A 24,475-nucleotide genomic window follows, 5' to 3' on the forward strand; every position below is an offset into this window, starting at 1 on the left:
TAATTGTGTATGAGTTCTTCTGTCTTAATGTTAATTAATAAATTTATTAATTAATTCATTGTCTGTGACCTGCACTATTAAAAAAAATCTGTGAAATTTACGCTGTGCTTGCTAGAATTTCACCATAAAATATATGGTCATGTTTTTGGCAATCCTAAATTTTACATTTAAGAAGTGTTTGTTTAAAGTACTTTTCTCTTAAACAATCAGGTATACACCGTAAAAAGCCACAATATTTGCATAAAAATAACAAAGAAACATTGTGTTGCCATAAAATCAACATGTAAATAGTGTGACGAATGAAAGAACAGAGACGGAGATATAGCCATATTTAGATGTAGCCAAACCACATCCTATATTTAGCCCTTTAAAGGAAATATTGCCAAAAGGACCAAAGAAATGTGCGTTATCTGAGTGCCACACTCTAGCACTCTCATCATAACATGCACAGAAACACAAACACAAAAAAAACAAAAGAATCACCTCAGTGCAACCCAAAATCAAAAAATCTCAAAGACAGAAAAAAAATAACGAAACTGAAAATCACAGAGAATATGGAGAAGCAAGGCATGCTGGGAGCTCCCTAATGAGTCTCAGCTCCTCCCGGTACTTGGACAGTTGTACTGCCCCTAATGGTTTGTGTGTTTAACAGTGAAATAATGTATTTTTTTTCTACAGTAAGGAGATGTAAAAATTTGTAATTTGGCTGATAAAAATTTTTTACGGTTTCACTGCTACAAAAACGTCCTGTTTAGAGTTTACAGTCATTTACTTTAGTCATTTAGTTTTCCACTGTAAAATTCACAGACATTTTTACAGTGTGGGTGCCAGTCCTTCACAGAGGACCACACACTCACACCTATGGGCACTTTTGCACAGCCAGTCCAACTACCAGTTTTTGGACTGTGGCAGAACACACCAAATTCAAGGCATGGACCTGATGCTTGTCTTGAATAAACAACCCCAGGTCTCTAGAGCTGTGTGACACTAAAAGTAGGGAACCCCAGACCTTCTGCCAAGTTGGCTGTAGATTGCTGAATATTGCTGATATGTCTCACGTTAGACATAAACTTATAACCTTTTACGTTCAGTTAAATGTATTATATAGGGCTGTTTTTACATAAAGTCAAAAACAGGACTCAAATCAAAACTGAAAAAAAGGAATTATTGAAGATAACTGAATTGTTAAATTGAGTTCAGCTTTTCAAAATATTTCAAGTTAGAAAAACTGAATCCGGATATTTACTCTGAGCATCGGTGTTTACAGTGTAGTACACAATGTGTATCAGTAACTGACCCCCCCCCTCCTCTCTTCCCTCTACAGTGTGTGGTGTTTGCGATGACCTCTGGACAGATGTGGAACCACATCCGTGGCCCTCCGTATGCCCACAAGAACCCACAGAATGGACAAGTGGTGAGTGCTAGCATAGCGTTCTTATCGCCTGTCAATCTTTCAGACACTCTCCAGTGCGTGTTTTTCATCTCTCAAACGCTCACACACCCACACTCCCTGCAGCTCACATTACAGCGCTCTCTCCAACCTTCACTCACATGCACGCACCACCTTAACATGTGTCACTCCATCACTGCAAAGTAGCGTTTAGCATGCAGACAAGTGTGTGTATGTGTGTGTGTGGAGGCATGTGGAGTGTGTACCTTCAGCTAGAAACTCTGATTGTGATCTAGAAAACAGTGATAAGAATTACCGTCCAATGTCTGTGCAAAAGTTATGGCAGGATTGCTTAGCAACTCTCTAGAAACAAACTGGAATAGTCACAACTTGGTTGACCCTGCCAACCAACTGGAACACCATAGCAACTGCTTAATTAGAATTTAGAATCACTTTATTGGCCACTGTGCTTGCTCTTCTCTGCATTTAACCCAATCCATGCAGTGAAACACACATATACACACACACTTGTGAACACTAGGGGCAGTGAGCACACATGCCCTAACCACGCCGCCCGGAGAGCAGTTGTGGGTGAGGTGCCTTGCTCATTGCACTTCATCATGACCTGAGGGGCTTGAAGTGGCAACATTCCGATTACAAGTGCAGTTCCCTAACCACCAGGCCATGAAATACCACAGAAACTTCTTAAAACTGCCCAAGCAGGTCACAGTTGTTTTGTAAGGACCTGAGAACTGTGTTCTACTGTGGGAAAGGGGTATAAAATGTCACTTTTAAGAGTTGCTCTTGTCTAGTTTTATTCCTTTATCAATGTGTGTTCAGCAGTTGGCGTGGGGAGATGCAGATGATGACCCCTACCCTTTTCCTTTGGAGAATTTTTCTGAACTTGCAGAAAACACAGTCGACGGCCATAAAACGCAGCACCAGATAAAGTTTTATTCCTGGACAAACTGCCAGTGGCTGAAGTCCTGTAAATATCGAACATCCCTTTAAGCGTCTGTCAGCAGTATCAAAAGTTTAACAACATACACACACACTCTCAAGTTCTTCTGCCTTCCCCCAGAAAGCCTTGCGTGTCAGAGGTCCGGTCAATAAGACAATAAATCGCAATCAAATCCAGGCCTTTTAATTAATACACTATAAACAAAGGGATAAAAGGCTTCCAGAGCATAATCCCAACGCAGATGATTCCCATCTCAGCAGCCCACTGCTGGAACATATCTTCATCCAGGATTCGGAAAAGAGATTTGAGTTTATCAGCCGTCAAATTTGCGAAACTGCAAAATTTTATGCAGCTAACATAACTCACTGTTCTGCCACTCCCATGAGACGTAGAATTAAAATGTGTAGGAAGTAATTTCTGCTCCAGAGTGGGCACCCAAAATGGGAGCAGTCACGCTGAAGTTAAAATAGGTGTTTAGTACAGAATCTCCGGGATCTCTTACATCCAGGTCAGTAGGTGTCAGTATAGTGACTGCTTTATAATATAAAGAAGAGTTACTAGAGGTTGTCTTTCTCTTCACGATGTATGTCAGCTGATATAACAGACCTGGTTTTTACTTAGTGCTCTCCTCTAAGGTCCTGGGTTGAAGCCTTGCCTCAGGTCACTCTCACTACCCAGTGTCTAGGGCAGTAGTCACCAACCAGTCGATCTCCAAGTCTATGCAAGTCGATCACGATAAACCCTGGCTGCTTTAGGTGTGTCCTTTAAGTTACTATAGCTGTGTCATTCTGTATCCGCAGTAGTTCGCGAGCTACTTAAACAGGGACACATAAAGCTGCGGTCACACAGGGTTCGTGTCCATGAATTCTGACACGCGAATTCGCGTCCCTGACCAATAGTGCTGCAGCTCTGTTTCTGCCCTGTCTGAGCCAACACGACGGCAAAGATGACGAGTGCGGTCAAGACGGGAGATATTACACAAATATTTCATACGGATTACAAATGACAGCACAAGTGACAGTCACACTAAATCCTGGTGTTCTGAGGAGTTGTGGTACCGCGTGGAGATGTGCGACCGTAGAGTACTTTCATAAGTACAGCCGCCTAAATAAAAGGTAGGGCATTTGAACAGGCAAAAAGAAGTATAAACAAGAGACATGCACAACCTAAATCCCAGCAGGTAGTGTCGCAGTCACACAGCTCCAGGGACCTGGAGGTTGTGGGTTCGATTCCCGCTCTGGATGACTGTCAGTGAGGAGGTGGTGTGTTCTCCCTGTGTCCGCGTGGGTTTCCTCTGGGTGCTCCGGTTTCCTCCCACAGTCCAAAAACACACGTTGGTAAGTGGATTGGCGACTCAAAAGTGTCCGTAGGTGTGAATGTGTGTGTGTGTCTGTGTTGCCCTGTGAAGGACTGGTGCTCCCTCCAGGGTGTATTCCCACCTTGCGCCCAATGATTCCAGGTAGGCTCTGGACCCACTGTGACCCAGAATTGGATAAGCGGTTACAGATAATGAATGAATGAATGTCTCAGCATGTACAGTTTTGGAATGCTGAAGCAAGTAACAGTAAGCTAAGATTGTAAAATGCACTGGAGGAAAACACACATCCCAGGAAAAAAACATGAAAACATTCAAAATTGTGGGCCACGCGCAGGGCTGCTGTAGGATAGTTATCAGTAGTACCTGTTTCCTCAGGCACTAAATACCACAGCCCACCCTCAGCTGGACATAATGTAAGTAAGTAAACAGTTTAATTGTATGTTATTTGAGGCGATGGGGACGTACACAGCTTTGTTTTTAAGTAGCCTAAACCTGTCATTTACGCTGGTAGATATTTCAATTGTTCAGATTTCAAAGGGTGATCTTGTACGTAAAAAGGTTGGTGACCACTGGTCTAGGGTTATACTTGTGCATCGCTGGTGCCACTCCTAAGGTCGAGTGAAATGGGAGAGGCGTAAAAGTACACATTGCAGTAACCCCTTACAGGATTTTTAATGAAATCTTAGCCCAATCAGAGCCCAATAATTTTATCAGGCCTAGAGATATGTGTTGTTATGTCCCTAATATTTTGGTCTTTTGCCCAAGCAAGACCTGCAGTGCTAGCTGTTAACTATTATTTTGGTGACAACCCCTTACCAGCGTGGCTTGTGTCTACCTGCTGCAGCTTTTCTCAGCACCGGGGCCTGGACGCCTGCTTAGTGACCGTCCCCTAATTTAAATTAAGGAGCAGAAATCTGGGTTATTACGAACTCCCCGTTTGCTCAGCATAGCTCTAGGGACTCTATTTTCTCTGAGTTGTAATTACAGCTCATGTTGAACTTTTTTTTTTTAAATTTCGCTTCCCTGCATTACCGTGGTATCTGTGGTAAGTCTGAGACTGGATGGGTCACCAGGGAGCCACGGGGCCATCTGCTCTTGGCTTTACCTCTCTTTCTTCGGGCTATTTTTCCGGCTCCAGAATCTGCCTCACACCCATCTGCAGCTACCTGACTTTTATTGGTGGTGCATGAGCACCAGCTGTTCTCAGAAAGTTCTAGAAAACATAGGAGTGCAGAGCTGAATTCAAAGAGGCTGGACTCCACTGTGGCTACGTTCACACAGTAGGTAAATGTGGCCCAAATCCGATCTGTTTCGTCATGTGACGTTTGTGTGGCTGTGTGAACAGCACAAATTGCCAGATCGGAATTCATGTGACTTTAACGTCACTCCGGCCACTGAGAATGATATCCGGACAATGGTCCAAAGCAGTTTTTATTTTAATTTGAGGTGTTTAGGGTGTGGAAATGGCCAAGTAAAGGCATTTTCATTTTATAAAAAATATTGGGAAAAGAAAAACTTGTGAAACTCCTTAATGCAGGCTTCTGTCTGTCATTTATTAGAAAATAAATCTCGAAATTTGTATAAAGGCTTTTTTATAAAACATAGGAGCTTATTTTTGAGTAGTTCTATATCACTTTTATATTGTTATTTTTATGTATAAATGTGGATCATGGAGATATTAAACTCATGTCAACACTCGTCTGCTTTTCTTTGGAGTCCTTGAGTTCATGAGAGACGCGGAATATTTGCGCTTGGAGTGAAAGAAATATCCATTCACTTTTTAATATCCTCTACAGTCTTTAATTAATACTGTTTTTAACATAGAGCTCATATGGAATAAAGAAAAGGGAGGTTTTTTTTATACGGCGCTGCACAGTCCATTCCCATTCAAAAACAAAAGTGCTTTGTATGAAACAGATAGACATTTCCTTCTGGCCAGCTCCTAAAACATTGTTCTTTGTGCATGCGGGTCAGTTTAGAAGCATGATCTGTTCAAACTGATGCCAGATATAGGTGACATTTATATAGACAGTGTGAACAGCAGAACAAAAAAAATCAGATTTGGGCCATTTTTACCTGCTGTGTTAACGTACAGTAGTTTCCGCCCATTTTCTCTTCCACATTAAAAGCTGCAGCAATTATGCTCTGGATACTTACTGTAATTCTCCATTCCACTTAAAAAAGATGACTTCACCAGGCTGAAGGCTAGAGGCCAACATCTCAAGCTGAAATTAAATGCAGCCATCACAACATTTCAAATTCCATCTTAAATAGATTACTTTAAAAGGCTGAGGTTAGTTGGTTATTTGAAGTGTTTGTGCAACCTTAAATAGCCGTCTTTGGCTACAGGCATACATTAAAATCTCAGATTAATGCATGTAACGTAAAACTTGCCATGAAGTTAGCAGCTTTATTGAATGGTTCATTCCACCTTAAACTGGTGATTTTATTGGGGTACAAAATAGAGGCATATCTGATGTGGAAAGGCAGTGCATCACTTTCATTTCCTATTCCACCTTAAATGCAGCAGTGTGTACTCTAATGTGACTTCAGGGTTTCCTGTGTCCACTATTTACGTTTATTTTTTTTGTGTGTCCTACTTTTGGGAGGGTTCTTCTTCACCTCCACATCCTTTCAGACCCACATTGCTAAGCTGTTCTCCTGGTCTGATGTGAAGGGAGTGTACAGCTAGGTTTTGTGTTGATCTGAATTATGTTTGATAGCCTGCCTTTCCAAAACTCCACACTTGGGAAAGCACTCTGAGAGCTTTCCTCAAGTCGGGTGGGGTGTTCCTTTTGAAAGCGCAGCAAAGCGAGTGAGCTCCACATCCATTACATCCGCAAGAACTGAAAATAAAACAACACAGAAATCAAGGAGGCAGAAAACAAATGAGCGCTGCGCAGGACGACAATTAAGAGAGAAGCGTGCCGGCTAATGCGCTATAAATTTTTAAAACAGGCTCTTTGTGCATCTTACTCCTTTCAGGCAGCACTGATTCATCCATGGGCCGAGGTGGGGAGGCGGAGGCCCAGCAGCCAGGCGGGTGAAACAGCCCAGTCGAGACATGTTAGTTCTCGCTCACCACTCTATATGGTCATAACTCAAGTGGGTTGCCATGTTCCCTGGCTCCCCCCCATTCTTCAAACCCTCACTGATGCCAGGGAGCGAGAAGAAGCTGTCATGAATTATTCAGCCGCCAAAACACTGATCTCAGTGTCGTAAACAAATCGCTTAACAACGCTGCAGGCACAGACTCCAGATGCTCTCACACTTCTGCCAGCGGAGAACATGTGGAACCGCAGAGAGGAACCAGGACACAAAAGGAGAACCTTTGTTAGATCATGAGGAAGAAGCACTGAGGGGAAGCAAGTAGAAATCAAAAGGGAAGATCTCCCACGGAGTGTGGAGAAACCAGAGAAGAAATGTAGCTGTGGAGCAGTGGATATGTGTTTTCTGGAGTGATCGTGCTATATCCAATGTCAACTAGAGTGGTGTTTTTAATCTGAGTTATCCAACATCAGATTTGACCTTATGAATGCTGAATGCAAGACAGTTCTCACAGAAATGAGGGATAATACCAAATTTAGGGGTGACGTTATGACCCTGACAGCTGGTGTTTTGTGTTTTGACACAATCTTAGGCTAATGTACACAAGTGAAAGTGTGTACCTTAATGTAACCGATTTGACCAATTCTATTCTCTTCAGCATAGTGTGAGTCTGTCTGTGCATTTGATGGTACGGCTGTGGTCAGACAGTGATGCAAATCGTCAGCAATGCTCTAGTCTTGAGGCAGCATGAATGCTTATCATAATCCTCCAGCTAAAGTAACGACATTGCCTTTGCGGCAGGCACTGGACAGTGAGGTAATGCTAGGTTTGTCTCAGCACTCTTGCTTCTTGATTGAGGCCTTAAGAAGTTTTGAGAGTCCTGGAAATCAAGTTTTCCGTCTCGCCGCCTGGTCTTAAGTTCCCAAATATGCTTCGAGGGTGTTTTCAATGTGTCTGAGTTTGTTTTCTGATTACTCTCAACGCAGAACCTCGCAGGCTGTCATTAGTTGTCGGCCCTAAACTTTTTTTCCCCATTTTATTTACAGAGGAAAATATTGTTCTTGGCTTAAAGGGTCTCGGCACCGAAAATAGTCCCTGCATGGAAGTGTGCGAGAGAGAGAGAGATTTGGTGGTCATCATTTATGGTTGTGCACTGGAGTGTGAAATTGAAAAAAGAAAAGGAGAGAAGGGGAGAGACAGAGAGTCAGAAAGAAAGAGAGAGAGAGCGAGAGAGAGGGGGAGTTTGAAGAAAACATTACCCTCATTCGTTTGAAGCTAAATGCTACATTTGCATGAAATTACCTTCCTCTTGTCGGCTTGCGGGAATGCCTTTTCCGCCTTTTTTCCACCATTTCTGAGTTTGCAACCCGGGTAATGAACATGTCTGTCTCCAAAGAAATGTAGGGACCACTAGGCTGGAGGATTTGGAAAAGCAGGGATGTCTTTAAAGCAGTCCACTGGCAAATCTGGCAAAACCGTTTGGGCGTCATCACTCTTGCCTATTCCCTTGTTGGGGAAGGCTTTTGTTCAGGCCTGGGTTGTTATTTTGGCCCGCGGCAAGGCTGGTGTGTTTTCAGTGCTTCGTAAAGTAAAGGATCCCGGTGGAAGGGGGATTGTGGGTGATTTGTCATGAGATAAATGCCTAGCGCTGGAGTGTATCTAAGAAGCAAAGCTGCAGCACTTAGCCGAGATTGCATTCAGCTCTGGGACTTGAAGCTTTCCGTTATTTCCTCCACATTACATCTGCTCCAAAATTAACCACAGCTTCTGGACATCGGCTTTGTCCTACAGTTCTTCTGAAGTCCAGGGAGATTATCCTGAGTTTGTCCCTCTTTGACCACAGAAACAGCTTCTGCTTATCTAGGAAGCCTTGAGACTATATGTCTGAAAAATTCCTTATAGGATTTGACACAAGTAAGAAGATCCTAGTGAGTACTGGTACTGCTGCGTGTCCACTCATCCCACAAGTGTTCTACTGCTACCCAGCCTGATTTTAAGGGCACTTTACACCCCTCTAGCCAATGCTTGGCATTGGTCATGGTTACCTTAGGCTCCTGCAATGGGTGCTCCTTAAATTCCCTGATAGCAAGAGGTATAGTGTTCTCAAAAATTTTTGGGCATACTTAACTTATTCATTCAGACATTGTCTGTAACCACTTGTCCAGTTCAGTGCCGTGGTTACACACTTAACTGAATGCTAGTATTTTTACTTAGTCTTCCACTATTTGTTAGCTACTTTAGCCTCAAACGTTCAAATACCGACTACGTCTCTCTGATTGATGCTGTTTGGGGCAGGGGTTAAAAAAAAAAAAAAACAGGCAACCAAGAAGTTAGACAATGCCTCTAATATTTGTCGTCCCATAACATCCCTTAGCTTGCAGCTTTTAATTTGAAGTAAGCTTTCTTTGTTTGAGATAATGATTGACCCAAAATGCCACCTCAGGCCCCATTAAATTGATCAAAAACGGCCTCCAGGACCTCGGGCCGCGGCAACTTTCTTCCTTTTTTGAGGAGGAGCGGCTCCTCAGCCCGGGAGATGAAAGCCGAGGGCTAATTGGTTCCTGCTTGGCCCTGGCTCCGTTCTGTGTGTCGCTAATCCGCTTTAAAAGTGCTGGGGGAGAAAAAAAAAATCATTTTCCGGAACTTTTCTCTTTTTTCCAGAATTCTCCTCCATCTCTGTGTGTGCTCTGTCTTCTCCTCAACACAGGACCTCGTCCACATTAGTCTCGCTTCACTTCACTGTTTTCCCTTTTCGCTCCACGGGGCCAGACGGAGGCTAAACACTAGGATTCTTCCCCGTTTCTCTCTCTGTATCTTGGATTCCACAAGCAATGTTCTGGAACGCCAAGATTTTGTAAACATTGGTTTTTTTTTTTGTTTCCACACCTACTGCCCCTGAGTCTGTGGTTATGATATCACTAACATGAACATATTTTTGTTAATACAAACCCTCACTGTGAATTCTCTCAGCTCCTCTACAGTTACAGACTGTAATCCACCTGTTGCTTTACATACTTTTGTTTACCCTCTTTCACCCTGCTCTTCAACAGTCAGAACCCCCACAGAGCAGGTATAATTTGGGTGGTGGATCATTCTCAATGTTGTAGTGACACTGACATATATATGGTGGTGGTGTGTTAGTGTGTTGCGCTGGTACGGGTGGATCAGACACAGCAGTACTGCTGGAGTTTTTAAACCCTGTGTCACATACTGAGACCCCTACCTCATTAGTCCTTGTAGATGTAAAGTCAGAGGAAAATATCCCGGCTGTTGCCACACTGTTTACTTTTGTCATCCTCTTGTCCTTCATCAGTGAACACAGGACATTGTCCACGGACGCTGCTAGGGTGATTGCAGACATAACTGTAGTTTAAAAACTCTTTGTTGAGAGTGCCCCCGATGGTGTGTATTCAACCTGTGAAACCTGCGGGAGTGAGTGGGTGAGTTTACAGAAGCTGTGTGTGGATTGGGTCAGTTATTGTTGTTTGGAGTTTTTGATGGAGCAAGAGGGACTTTTCGGAACATTGGAGCATAACTGTTGAGTTACTAAAGAGGCTTTCCCAGGGCGACCAGAGGAAAACAAATTGGACGCAGTATCAAACTGGTGAAGCACTTGGGCTGGAGAAGGCTCCAGATTTTATTTGGAGACCCATCACCTACTGATAAATGTAAACAAAGCCTTAAGCAGGAATCTGTGTTTTTAATGGCAGTCGAAATTACAGCAGATGCTTGAGACCTGGAGGGGGACACAAACATGGAGAGAAACACAGCCAAGACAGTCACCCAGAATGAGGGACACAATCAGGACGAAGAGAGAGATGATGATTAATTTGGAATTCATTATGTTGATGAAAATGTCCCTTTTCTTCCTCCACAAGAGCCAGTGGCTAAGCCCCCCACCCCCCCAACCCACCCACCTTCCTGCTCCTACTTACTGGCCACTCTAGTAAAAAGTCCCCCCTTCAAGCGACACTCTCTGATCACTTTATCAGAAAAAAAAACGCCTTTTACTGACATTCACTGGCCACTTAACCAGAAACACCCTCCTTCTACGGACACTCACTGGCCATTTTATTGGTAACCCTGACACCTCCGTTCCCCATTGGTCAGTTAATGTGTATGTGTGTAGTGTTGGTGTTACTGTTTGAAGACCTTGGTTATTTGGTGTTGAACAGGCATCCTCAGAATATCTGGCAACCGACCCACATGGAGGAACATCACCCACTCTTGATCCCTGCAGGCCATCCTCCTCCTCCTCATCCTCGTTAGCTGCTCTGAAGGGTTGCCAGCTCGGACTGCAGTGTCCCAAAAAAAAGTCTCCCTCCCTCTCATACTGCCCAGAGGCGAATGATTTCCAAATTTTTTTGACTGTGTTGAACAGGGGGGGATTTCTAAATGGGGCTGGCAACCCTGCCTCACTCGACCACGGCTTTGCACATTGCAGGCACTGTCACCTTTATACGAAGAGACAGTGAGAGGGGAGAGAGAGAAGTTTCAGACATTTAACTTTTGTTCTCCTTCTATGTCTCTGTCGTTCTCTTTCTCTTCTCTTTCTCTTACTCTCTCTCTCTCTCGCCCATGTGTAGAGGCTCATTTCCTCTACTTAGGGATGCCACAGCTGCTGGTGACATTTATTTACCATGACTCCTGCTTAAAGAAAGAAATTGAGAGAGAGAGAGAGAGAGAGAGAGAGAGAATACACACACTGACAACTTGCACTCTTTTACTCTCTGTGTGTGTCTGATAGTTTGTGTCTTTCCTAGCACTCATGATGTAAAAGAAATGAGAGCCTTCTCTCTCTCTCTCTCTCTCTCTCTCTCTCTCTCTCTCTCTCTCTCCCTCACTTCCATTCATTATTTCTCTCTTGGTTCTGTCCTCTCTCCTGTAATTTCATTTCACAGTTCCTCTCTTCCTTTAATCTTTCCTTCTCATTCTTCTCTCTCTCTCTCTCTCTCTCTCTCTCTCTGTGTCTCTCTCCCTCAGTCTATATTTACCAGTGTCATAAACACACACACACATCTCTGCTGATTACAGGCTAAAGGCTTTAAAGTAATCTTTAAAGTAAGGGTTCTAGATAGTGATGGATGGTTCTTTAAAAACTCCAACCTAAAACAGCAGCAGATCCCTTTTTGTTGTGCTATAGAACTTGTATATTAATTGTACAGTATATTCATTAAGGAATCATTTACAGCAGGTCTTTCTTCATACAGATGAATCATTTGAACAGACAAAGAGTCATTTCTGTAGACAAAGGTTCTTCAAGGCTCTCAAAACACTTCTGGTGTTCTGTATTCCAGGACTCTACACAGAGCTCCTCACGTTTCATTATTCTGAACAATGTTCTTGAATCACACTAAAGGATTCAAGTGGAATTGAACGGTACTCAAAGAATCAAATGCAATTGAACTACACAAAAAGAATCCGATGTAATTGAACTATGTTAAAGGAATCAAATGGAATTGAATGGAACTGCACGTTAACACACACACACAGTGGAAGCCCCAGAGATTGGAGGACTCTCCGGCAGGTTGTGATGTAACTGGTTGTGAAGATGCTAAAGGGCGATGATGTCATAACATTGAAGGAAGTCTGAAGTGAGTGTAAAAGGGCCAGAGGACAGAAAAGACCAACACACACACACACACACACACTGAAGAGTTCCTCAACAGCACTGTAATACCATCAGCACAATACGTTGTGTGTGTGTGAAGTCCCTGGTGTCGCATCAGAAATTGCCTCCATCAGCCTTTAGAGTGTCCATTTTCTCAGGGAGAGGAAGATATGTAAGTCCACCCTCACTTTAGATCTGACCACATCCACAGCTGTGTGTCCAGCTCAGCTCAGCACTGTGAGTCTGCAAGGATGTGAAGCTGAAGAAAAGAAAGAGCAAAGCGAGAAAGGAAAAGGACACAAAGAAGAAACAAACACAGAACCTGGATTATGTACTGACTACCCCAGAGCCCTGAGCTGTGACACCAGGTTTCTTCAAGGAAAGTGAGTGTCCAGTGAGGAATGGACACTAGAAGAAAAACTTTCTTTCCTTCATACAGTACACTGTTTATCCTCGCACAAAGTGTGTGTGTGTGTGTGTGCGTGTGTGTGAGAAAAAGGGAGTGTGACAGTGTTGTTGCTGTTGTTGAAGGCTGCAGGGCTCTTCCCATGTTGTGCTCTGCTGTCACTATACATACATGAGTGTGTTTGTGTATTTTTTTCTCTGAGGCTATATCTCCATGTGTCTGTGCTCTCTTGTGTATCTGTGTGTGTGTGTGTTAAATTGTCACTGCAGTAAACACACAGCAAAAAAAAAAAAAAAAAAATCAGGTTGTATTCTATCAGGACAAGATCAACAAGCTTTTAGTTTTCTTCCTGTTCACCTTTAAAAAAAAATAAATAAATAAACGGGCTCTTCTGGGTTGCTGCAATAAAGGACAATAATCCCACTCAGAACAAAGATATTGTGGAAGAAGTGTTACCTAATTTCCCTGAGCATGACAACAGCATCCATAGCAACTACCTGAAATGCCCTAGCAACCACCTGGGAATGGCGGACTCGTTCTGGGTTAACATGCATTTTCTATTCCAAGTTTTTATCACTGGAGATGCCACACTATTTCCCTTTTGGCTGATGTAGCAGATGTGGGCATTTAGCATGCTCGCTCCAGTGGCAGTTGGGTGTGGGGGGCACTGTGTAATGTGGTGGGGGGTACTTGGGCAGTCCCAGTGTAGCTTATATCATTATCTGTACCACTACCAATAGAATTAGAAAAATGCTCTTTAGAGAGCTAGTGTTTGCAAGACGTGTTATTTCTGCACTTAGCGCAAAAGAAACAGCAGTTCTTGTTCTAATATTTTTTAAAGTTTTTAAAGGGAACATCTACTATGATTGTGGGAGAAATGCTGTTCTCTCTGATTTGGTCATGTTCAAAAGCTCTGCATCTTTTAAGGAAGAACAGTGTGTTTGAGGAAAACAAAAGACGTGTTGCTTGTACGTGGCTGAAGTTGAACTTGTCTAATTTTTCATTCACTGTTTAAATTACCACAGAAGCTCATTTGTAACTCGAGTTGTTGTAACTTGAGTTTGCAGCACTTTCAGTCTCTTTACTTTCACGCACGCTCCTTTCAGTTTGGAGATATTTCCACTTTAAGTGACAGCAAAACAGCAAAAATGGAACAGGAGTAGAGCAATATCTTCACAGTTCATGCTTCTTAAAGTCTGGAGTCTCTCCATGGTCTAAAATCCTTCAGATGCCCTTCCTCAGTTGTAAGAAGAGAGAGAGTGAAAGTCCAGCATACCAGATGGAGATATTTTGTTTTTTCTTTCCATGTACATTGTAAAAACTTCACCAGCTTCAACTCAAAAACGTAAGTTCAAAAGCTGCCTTAAAATTTTAAGTTAAATCCAGTTAGAATGACTCTTGATTTCAACTCATGACTTTAAGACGGTTTTTGAATTTTTCTGCGAGTTGATTCGACTTTATACTGCTTTCAACTAAACTACATATGTTGAAAGTAGAGAGATGAATCATTAATATGTCTTAAGATTAAGTGTTTCAGTTATTCCAGCCAACGTAGGTAATTAAGTTAAAAGAAGTTTTGACATTACTTTATAAAATATAGTTATTGTGACCGGTGCTAGGAAGAATTATCCAGCATCACAGGTGCCTTTAACACGCTTTATTGAAACTCTCTGAAAATTGGCCCAAACACCAATAAAATACCTAAAAGCATCATATTTGTAACTCCTACCATCACACCACATAACACTGAAAATAAATAGTGAACAAGGTGGGCCCGCGGTGCATGCTGTGAGCTCTTCCCGAGAGTACCAAAGCCCTGCCCATAGCCATATCACACAATTTCAAATTCATTTCACTCCTTCAAATATCCTCTTCATTGGAGTAATAAAAAACATGAATTGAAAAGCTGAAAACTCATAAAATCCAGTTTGAAATCACAAAAGTTAAGTTAAGAGCCGTTGTGGAATAGGTTCAATACGTTAGTACACTGGATCCTGAACAGGAGCTCAAGCACTCATATAAAAATATTTTACAAATAAACAGAAATAAATGCTAATTAATTTAAGTTTCATCCTTAGTAAACACAGACATCACTGTGCATTTACCTCAGATCTCAGTCTAGAGACAAACAGGTTTGTTTTCACAGTAACATTTTTTTTGCTTTTTTTTTTTTTTAGACTGAACTACCTATATCTACATTGATATTGCCGGACTTTGCAGGTATTTCAGCGTTTTAAAACAGTAAATCACAGATAGTATTTGTGTTTATGTAAAATCCCCACCGTGTCTCTGCTGCTGAGCTGCAATGTGGAGTACGCATGCACAGTCCAAAATATTAAGTCATTTAAAAATTCATTAGCCAATGGGAAGGCACCCCTGAGAAAACCCATCCACACAAGAGGTATGTGCCAAAACTGCTCGCAAATCTCAGGGATCAGGCACACACAACTGCGAGAGCTCACGGACAGAACTCGGAGCACGAGCAGAACTCGAAGCACACGCGCACAAAACTGAGAGAGCACGCGTAGAACTCAGAGCTCACACGCAAAAGTCATGGAGCACAAACACCAGAGCTGGACATTTTGTTTGCAAAGTTTTGTGATTGAGATAACTTTTTTTTGTGTGTGATTTTTTTGGCACAAATCTGATTCCATAGAAAAGGGTAGTGCGGAAAAGATAAGATAAGTGCTGAAGAACAATAACAGTCCTCTTTCATTCCGTGTTTTCAAACTTGAACACGTTTGTATGAAATAAACAGACATTTCCATCTGATCAGAGCCTGAAGCATCATTCTCTGTGCATGCGGGTCAGTTTAGGAGCATGATCTGAAATCAAATGTGGGTCAAATGTAGCAGTTTAGTTTCTGAATGACCTAGTTTATACACCATATAGTGGGTCCACCACATAGAGTGGTCCTGTTTAAAGCAGGTTCTACTTCCGGGCCACTTGTAACAGCTGGTAGACTGTGAACAAGTAGGAAGTTTGTCCTTGTGGTAAACAAACTCTTACAAAGAGCAGTAGTTTGTTTATACTCAGGGATAAACAAACAAACAAACATGTAAACAACAAGTCTGCAAGTGTCCTTGCTCTCCTACAACAGGAGTGTGTGTGTTTGATTTTCCATGTGTCTGTCCGTTCTCTCTCTCTCTCTCTCTCTCTCTCTCTCTCTTTTTCTCTGCTTTGTTGACTTTTCATTTATCTCCATCACGGACTCTGAGTGCTGACCTTTTAGTGGAGGAAACACTGAACAAATTCACGTGTAAAAGGTTGCAAGAGGAGAACCATTAATGTTTGATACAGGAGAGAGGTGTGTGTGTGTGTGGGGGGGGGGGTGCAAACCTTTTTTTATTTCTTTCTTCTCAGGGCTGGAATTTTTGCTCCAGGTTGAATCTGAGAACTTAGAAAAATGTAAATAATGGACATTGGTAGAGTCTGATGCATTCCTGTTATTCACTATCGAGAGAGAGAGAGAGAGAGAGAGAGAGAGAGAGAGAAGGGAGTGTCAAGGGTTAGAGGACAGCTGCGGTATCTCTGCTCGTTACTTTGGAATTGATAAGGAATCCTTGTTGGTTGCTAGGGGATTAATATGGTATCCTTGTAGGTTGCTAGGTAGTTGCTGCTGTATCTCTGGTGGTGGCTCAGAAGTAGCTCTGGAGGTGGCTCAGAAAATACTGTCTTATCTCTGGTGGTGGCAGTTGCTGTAGTATCTGTGGTGGTTGCTTGGTAACTGCTGTGGTATCTATTGTTGCTGTGGTGTCTCCGATGGTTGCTTGTTAGTTGATGTGGTATCTCTGGTTGTTGCTAAGTAATTGCTGTGGTATCTGTAGTGGTTGCTGGGTAGTCGCTGTGGTTGCCCAGTTGTTGCTGCATCTCAGCTGTTGCTTGGAAGTTGCTGTGGTATTTCTGTTGTTGCTGGCTAGTTGCTATCTCAGTTGTTGCCCAGTTTTTGTTGTGGTATCTTTGGTGGTTGCTTGGTTTTTGCTGTGGTATCTCTGGTGGTTGTTAGGTAGTTGCTGCAGTATTTCTGGTGGTGGCTCAGAAGTAGCTGTGGTATCTCTGGTGGTGGCTGAGAAAATGCTGTGTTACCTCTGGCGGTGGCTCTGTAGTTGCTGTTGTATCTGTGGTGGATGTCTGGTAGTTGCTGTGGTATCTGTGGTGGTTGCTAGGTTGTTGCTGTGAAATTCTATACAGTATCGCATTGTGTGAGGGTAGTTCCTCAGTTTCTAGTTTCCTCTGTGCCTTATGGGATGGATAGAAGACGTTGTGTTGTTCTTCAGGGTAAATGGAGGTTCTCCTGAAGTGTGAGAGTCCTCCTTCCTCCCTGACACTAATGTGTTCCGCATGTTTACGTGCCTTTACTCATGCACTGTGTCCCTTTGTGTTCTTCCGCTAATTAAAATAGCGCATTAAAACAGGTTACCCAACCGTAACACACCCCCCACCCCATGCACACACACACAAACACACACACAGATTGCATGCTGATAACTGATGTTGTTTATTGCTGAAGCCGTCTGCGTGCAGAATTTGATTAAGTCGCTTATCGTTGAAATTTATCATGGAAAACGGCTCAGATGCTGAGGATTCGGAATAATGATAAGCCTCGGATCCATTTCTGCAAGAGTAATGGGATCATTATATTACTCTAATACACTCCCTGGCCAATTTATCAGAAACACTACCTTCTACTCCCACGCTCTTGCTGCTTTATCAGAAACACCCTCCACCCACCCCTTGTTCTACTGTTACTCACTGGCCACTTTATCAGAAACACCCCCCCACCACCACCATCGCATTCTACTGTTACTCACTGGGCACATTTTCAGAAACATCCCCCACCCCACTTCACTGGCCATTTTATCAGAACCCCCCCAGAAAATCAGATTTATTTGAAGGTCATTGATGAACCATAACACACCCTAGTGGGGTTCACCCGAGTCATGTGTCATTTAAATTAACTGAACCTTTCAATAGTCTTTAAGTACTGTGTGTGTTCGTGTGTGTGTGTCTGTATGTGGTTCGTGTAAGTGGATTATGAGTCAGTCTTCAGAGAGGCATTGTGTGTGTGTGTGTATGTGTGTGTGTGTGTGTGTGTGTTTTAGTAATGAGTTCAGAGAATATGACCTGAATATTCATTAATGGACCCCACACACGCACACTGCAGAACCCCTGCAAATGATTTGTGTGTGTGTGTGTTAGGCCTGAGTATTACTAGAATATTGATCATCTGTGGTTATTGAGCTGTAATCTGTGGAATGCTCGACCTTTGTTAAATGCAGGGTTTTTCCCGCAGTGCTTTACAGTTAGGGTGGCCGCCTTGACAATGCTGTCCACCCCTACAATTAGTTTTGTGCACTTTGTTCAGTTTCTTATCAAGGCTTATGATGTGTTTGCGCATGGCTTTCAGCTACGTCCAGTGATCCGTGATTAATCAATGTAGAAAACACTCAATAATAAGAGATCCTTCAAAGTTCCAAAGTACTTTCTCTGACTCGTTTAATGCATCATTCCTCAGTTTTCAGTCACAAACATGCGTTCTGAAGTATAATCCAGTGTTTAAGGAGAGCTGTATGCCGTCTGAGTTTCCCTGCTATGGGTACAAGAGGTCAGAGCATGTGCAGCCCATGCTTGTAAACAATGTTTCGAATCTTTGATTTGAATTTGCACTTGATTCATGAACTGATTCACTCAGTGAGTCAACTGTACACTCAACCCATAGTGTAAGTTCCTCAAAGTGTCCAAACACCACACAGCACATTATTCACCAAATATCAGTGGATTTTTATAACACTGAATGATGACTCGGTTCATTTCTTGAGCTTTGATTCCCAACGGGAGCATGCGTGTGGGTGGTTACAAAGTGTGGGAAACCCTGAAATGGTTGTTAAAAGATCAGTACTCCATTCTAGAGGTTGAGTGTTGCTATGGTATATCTCCTGTGGTTGCTATGGTAAAGCTATCATGTTGCTGGCGTGTCCATATACGGTTGCTTAGGTGTTTGTGGTTCAAGGTTAGGAATGATATGGTGTTCAATTTGGTGTTGCTCTGTGTTCACTATGCTGTCTCTAGTGGTTGCTATGTAGATGAAATAGTTATGGACAACAAGTTGTTTGCTGCTGGTTAGTTGTAATTATGTTAACATCTTTATTAATACTCTCATTGCTGTCTGATATTTATGTTCAATAATAATTATTGACAAATTCCTAAAGGAGTGGTATCTTGGAAACCCGCCAATGCATATCTGTGTGTGTGTGTGTGTGTGTGTGTGTGTGTGTGTGTGTGTGTGTGTGTGACTGTGTGTGTGTGTCTGCCGGCTGTTGTTATTTTAGGTTCACTTCTTTGAATTTGTCATTTATTTCTGCTCCATGCTCTGTTCTTAATTACCTCCTCTTCCCTCGCACCGCTAACGAGTTCATGGGCCTTTTCACTTGTTGTGGAATTATTTATGAAGAGTGCGCCCACACACACACGCACATATATTTCTTTGGCTAAAACAGAGACAGGAGCTTTGCTGTACACTCCTATAACTGACCATTAGCATTGAACTTGGATATCTTAGGCTCATGTGTAGCTGATCCACAGCGTTTCTATAAAGACGATGCAACAGCTTTAACATATTGTCTTTAAATAATGCATAGTAATGCATAGATTTCCTTATGTATATTTGTGGTTGTGTGTATATGTGCATTTGTGTGAAAAATAGGGAGTGTGTGATGCGTAGAAAAGCCCCTTAGCCCTTCTCCAATTGCACAAGCTGCAATTAGCCCCTTGGTGTGTGTGTGTGTGTGTGTGTGTGTGTGTGTGTATATATATATATATATATATATATATATATATATATATATATATATATATATATATATATATATATATATAATTTTTTTTCTCCTCGTCATCTATTCATGTCACGGTTAGCGCTAGCGCTGCACTTTGTTCGCTCGGGGTGTTTTTTTGTTTAAGCACACTTCAAATAAATGAATAAATAAGTGAATTAATAAATAAATAAATAGCTTCATTCTCCTCTACTGACATTTTTATTCGTTTACTCACTGAGCCGAATAAATCATGAGGCAAATAGCAAGCGAATGTATCACTTCAGCTGGACCACCACTGCATTTTCAAACTTTGTTCTTTAAAGTAGTAATAATAATAATAATAATAATCATTTTGATTGTTGGGAAGTTACGACACACTGGACCATGGTCACTACTGCACACCATGTTATTTTAATGTGATCCTTTGTTATTGTTTTTACATTTGACTTTATATTTAATAAACTATTTATGCTCCATGGAGTGGATTCTTTATGTTTATGTATAATTTTTTAAAAGAGTTTAAAATGTTTTTTATCATTCAAGGGGGGAATGCACCATTTTACTGACAATATTTGGCATGATGCATCAGATATATATAATAATAAAATTACACATTAATAATTACGTAACTACCACTGATATTGTGGTAAATGTTGTAATTGTTCTGGTATATAGCTGTAGTTACACATAACCTACAGTGTACAAATTCAAGTGGGTACATATGTAAGTATGGAAGCTGTATTACTGTATCAATTTATACATTGCAAGCAATCACATTGTTGTATTTATTGTAATAACAGCTATAGTGGCTGTAAAGGACCCACTAACACTAAAAAGGTAATACATTGTACTTGCTATGTATCTACACAACTATTACTTGTCCTAGTCCTTGAATGAACCAGTTTCTCCTCAATACACTTGATCCACCATATGGGGTGATAAATGTTGTGTGAGTGTAGTTCAGTGCAGTGGTCAGTAACTGACCACCTCACAGTGGCATTTATGGGGCTAAGACAGAAAAACACCCCTGGACATACAGAGCAACACCACACATGGGTCCAGGTCAAAGTACAACCATTCCAGATTGATCCACATAAAACCTTCTGTGTTACTGGAATCTGTCCTCCACTGCTCCGGGACACACATCGGTTTGCATGGGTACAGTTTTTATAGAACCACACTTGTGAGCCCCTGAGATCATTTTGAGGTCCCCCAACAGGGTCATGATCTCCTTACTTGATTGGACGAATGGACTGTGATTCATTCCCTGTTTGTAAATACCAACTTTTCAGTCAGACCCCAAGGGTTCTAGACATGTTCTAGTTTGGAGGAATCTACTGGTGTTTCCCTTGGCTATTCTACTGTGTTCATTGATCTCCAACGAGTCTGTGAAACAAAGTGCGCTTGCCAGATTGGAGCATCCCCAGGAATTTTGCTCACACCCGCCTTAATTAGGATGTAAATATTTGTCTGAGTTGTTTTGGAGTGTTGGTGAAGATCCAGCGTCCAGTCCCCGAATTTATTCTAGGGGAAGTCCTTGTGATGCTGTGGAGAAGGGACTTAGAGTTGTCTATTGTTTTCACTGTGAAAATGAAACCTCAGGTTTATTTGTGATGAGTATTGTTCAGAAGGGAACAGATAAACACAGACACATTTGTCAGTGATATGGCTTTGACTTACTCAAGCGTTTCACCTTTTTTGTGTCTGTGTGTGTTTTTATTTCCCTGTGGTTCTTGACCATGAGTAGTGTTTGTAGATAGATAGATAGACCAAGGTTAACCTGTAAAAAGTGTTGCCATAGAAACACAAACGTATTGTATTTTATTATGACTGCATTATTTCACAGTGCTAGCGCAGAAGTCATTATATCATTATGCTTTAACCATGTAATTACACTCAATAAGGACAATCATGATTCATTAATAACTACAATATGAATTAACTGTTTAATAAACTCAATAATACCTTATTAATAATCTCAAAGACATGTAATAACTATATAATTAGAACACAATGCCTACGTAAAATTTTAAACTGCCACAATAATACCATAAATTAATAAATCTGTAATAACATATAATAACAACGGTAAAACAACATTCTAATAACTCTGGATTAAATATTCTAAAAAATATATAATTTATTAACTGAGATATTACCTGTATAACAACTTTAATTTCCCTACAAAACTTCAGCAAGTATATAATAACTGTAAAAACTTAAATAACTACTTAATATAATATTAAAGTAATTATAACACCACATTCCACAGTAAATTCATAAAACCCTAAAATAAATAACTTCAAAATAACTCAATGATATAGCCACATTTAACTGTATATTAACGTTGTAATAACTGTGTATTATCTGTTTTAACCACCCCATCTCTTTCTCCCTTGTTCTCTCTCTCTGCAGAGTTATATCCATGGAAGCAGTCAGGCTCAATTTGTGGCGGAGTCTCACATCATCCTCCTGCTGAGTATCCTTTAATACACAAAATGGGAAAAAGTATTTGGACACCTATTCATAATGGTAATATTAGTGGCCCCAGCCCAACACACACTCGCAGAGTCTGCAGAAGAGATTGGACTCTATCTAGTGGACTCTCCAAACATTTACAGGCTCATTTTGTGGCTAATCATCCCGTCCCCCTGGATTTAACATCCTCCATGGTAATGATGTATAGTGTTATTACAAACCGGATTCCAAAGAAGTTGGGACAATAAAAAAAAGTTTTGAATAAAAACTGAATGCAATGATGTGGAAATGGCAAATGTCAATATTTTATTCGTAATAGAACATAGATGACAGATCAAAAGTTTAATGTGAGTAAATGTAACATTTTAAAGGAAAAATATGTTGATTCAAAATTGTCAACAAATCCCCAAAAAGTTGGGACAAGTAGCAATAAGTGGCTTGAAAAATAAAATTGAGCATATAACAAACAGCTGGAAGACCAATTAACACTAATTAGGTCAATTGACAACATGATTGGGTATAAAAAGAGCTTCTCGGAGTGTCAGTGTCTCTCTGAAGCCAAGATGGTAAGAGGTTCACCAATTCCACCATCGTTGTCCAGCAATACCAGAATGGTGTTACCCAGCGTAAAATAGCAAAGACTTTTAAGTTATCGTCATCAACCGTGCATAACATCATCAAAAGATTCAGAGAATCTGGAACAATTGCTGTGCGAAAGGGTCAAGGCCATAAAACTCTACTGGATGCTCGTGATCTCCGGGCCCTTAAACATCACTGCACCTCAAACAGAAATGCCACTCTCAAGGAAATAACAGAATGGGCTCAGGAATACTTCCAGAAAGCATTGTCAGTGAACACAATCCACCGTGCCGTCCGCCGTTGCCAGCTGAAACTCTGCAGTGCAAAGGGGAAGCCATTTCTAAGCAAGCTCCAGAAGCTCAGAAGTTTGCACTGGGCCAGGGGTCTTTTAGAATGGAGTGTGGCAAAATGGAAGACTGTTCTGTGGTCAGATGAGTCACGATTTGAAGTTCTTTATGGAACACTGGGACGCCATGTCATCCGGACCAGAGAGGACAAGGATAACCCAAGTTATTATCAACGCTCCGTTCAGAAGCCTGCATCACTGATGGTATGGGGTTGCATGAGTGCTTGTGGCATGGGCAGCTTGCATGTCTGGAAAGGCACCATTAATGCAGAGAACTATGGGAAGATCCTGCATTTTGTCAACAAGATAATGCCAGACCACATTCTGCAGCAATCACAGCATCATGGCTACGTAGGAGAAGGATCCGGGTACTGAAATGGCCAGCCTGCAGTCCAGTTCTTTCACCTGTAGAGAACATTTGGTGCGTCATAAAGAGGAAGGTGCGACAAAGAAGGCCCAAGACGATTGAACAGTTAGAGCCCTGTATTAGACATGAATGGGAGAGCATTCCTATTTCTAAACTTGAGAAACTGGTCTCCTCTGTCCCCAGACGTCTGTTGAGTGTTGTAAGAAGAAGGGGGGATGCCACACAGTGGTAAAAAATGGCCTTGTCCCAACTTTTTTGGGATTTGTTGACGCCATGAAATTTTGAAACAACAGATTTTTCCCTTAAAATGATACATTCTCTCAGTTTAAACTTTTGATCTGTGATTTGTGTTCTATTCTGAATAAAATATTAGATGTTGGCACCTCCACATCAATGCATTCAGTTTTTATTCACAATTTGTTTAGTGTCCCAACTCTTTTGGAATCCGGTTTGTAAATATAGATCTTAATAATATCATGTTTTTCCACCTTGTCCAGAACAGTGAGGGCCATTGCTCTAATTAATAGTTGTTTATTGTTTGTTTGCTTAAAGATATTTCATGCAAGCCGAGAACCAACAATTTACCTTGCTGCCATTCAAGTACTTCTGGCCAATCCTTTAGTCCAAGTCCACTGTCCATATACAGAAACAAAGTGGATTAATCTGTGATTTCAGAAAGCAAATAACATATTTTGGACATATTATACGAGCAGATGTGCCCAAACTTTTGGCCACTTTGTATTTATTTAGGTATGCTAGGCTTTAACCAAACACAGGCACGTTTTTATCAAGTGGGCTGTTCCCTAAACTTGTGATGTCATGTGGCAACTTTGTGCCCAAAGCAAGCAGTTATGCTGAAGCTGCTAAGAAGGATTCTAACTTGAATCAGAATGGGGGAAAAAACAGCTTTCAAATGTCTTTCTCCAGTTCACATTCCAGAAATAATTCGGATTAAAGTCTCCTGTCCGAATACAGCCATTACAACTTCAGCCCCACGGCTTCACTGTATGGCAGACTACATCAAACATGCTTTGTTTGATTGAACATGTCTGGGGTGGGAGGGGCTGATGCTTTAATACTAGAAGGATTAAGAGTCTGTCATTAGATCAACTCTCACACACACACTCTCTCACTCTTTCTTCCCTACACACGCACA

At 41.5% G+C, this 24,475-nt stretch overlaps 1 protein-coding gene across 1 annotated transcript in view; it reads left to right on the plus strand.

Annotated features, from left to right (window-relative positions):
* Window positions 1-24,475, plus strand: part of tusc3 (tumor suppressor candidate 3) — a 48,921-nt gene that overhangs the window by 17,113 nt on the left and 7,333 nt on the right. The window contains exons 6-7 of the mRNA XM_066660019.1: window positions 1,325-1,414; window positions 21,965-22,028. Of these exons, the coding sequence (XP_066516116.1) occupies window positions 1,325-1,414; window positions 21,965-22,028 (154 nt within the window). The remainder of the gene's footprint in view (window positions 1-1,324; window positions 1,415-21,964; window positions 22,029-24,475) is intronic.

The sequence above is a fragment of the Hoplias malabaricus genome, chromosome 2 (genome assembly GCF_029633855.1).
Source record: "Hoplias malabaricus isolate fHopMal1 chromosome 2, fHopMal1.hap1, whole genome shotgun sequence".
Taxonomy (NCBI): Eukaryota; Metazoa; Chordata; class Actinopteri; order Characiformes; family Erythrinidae; genus Hoplias; species Hoplias malabaricus.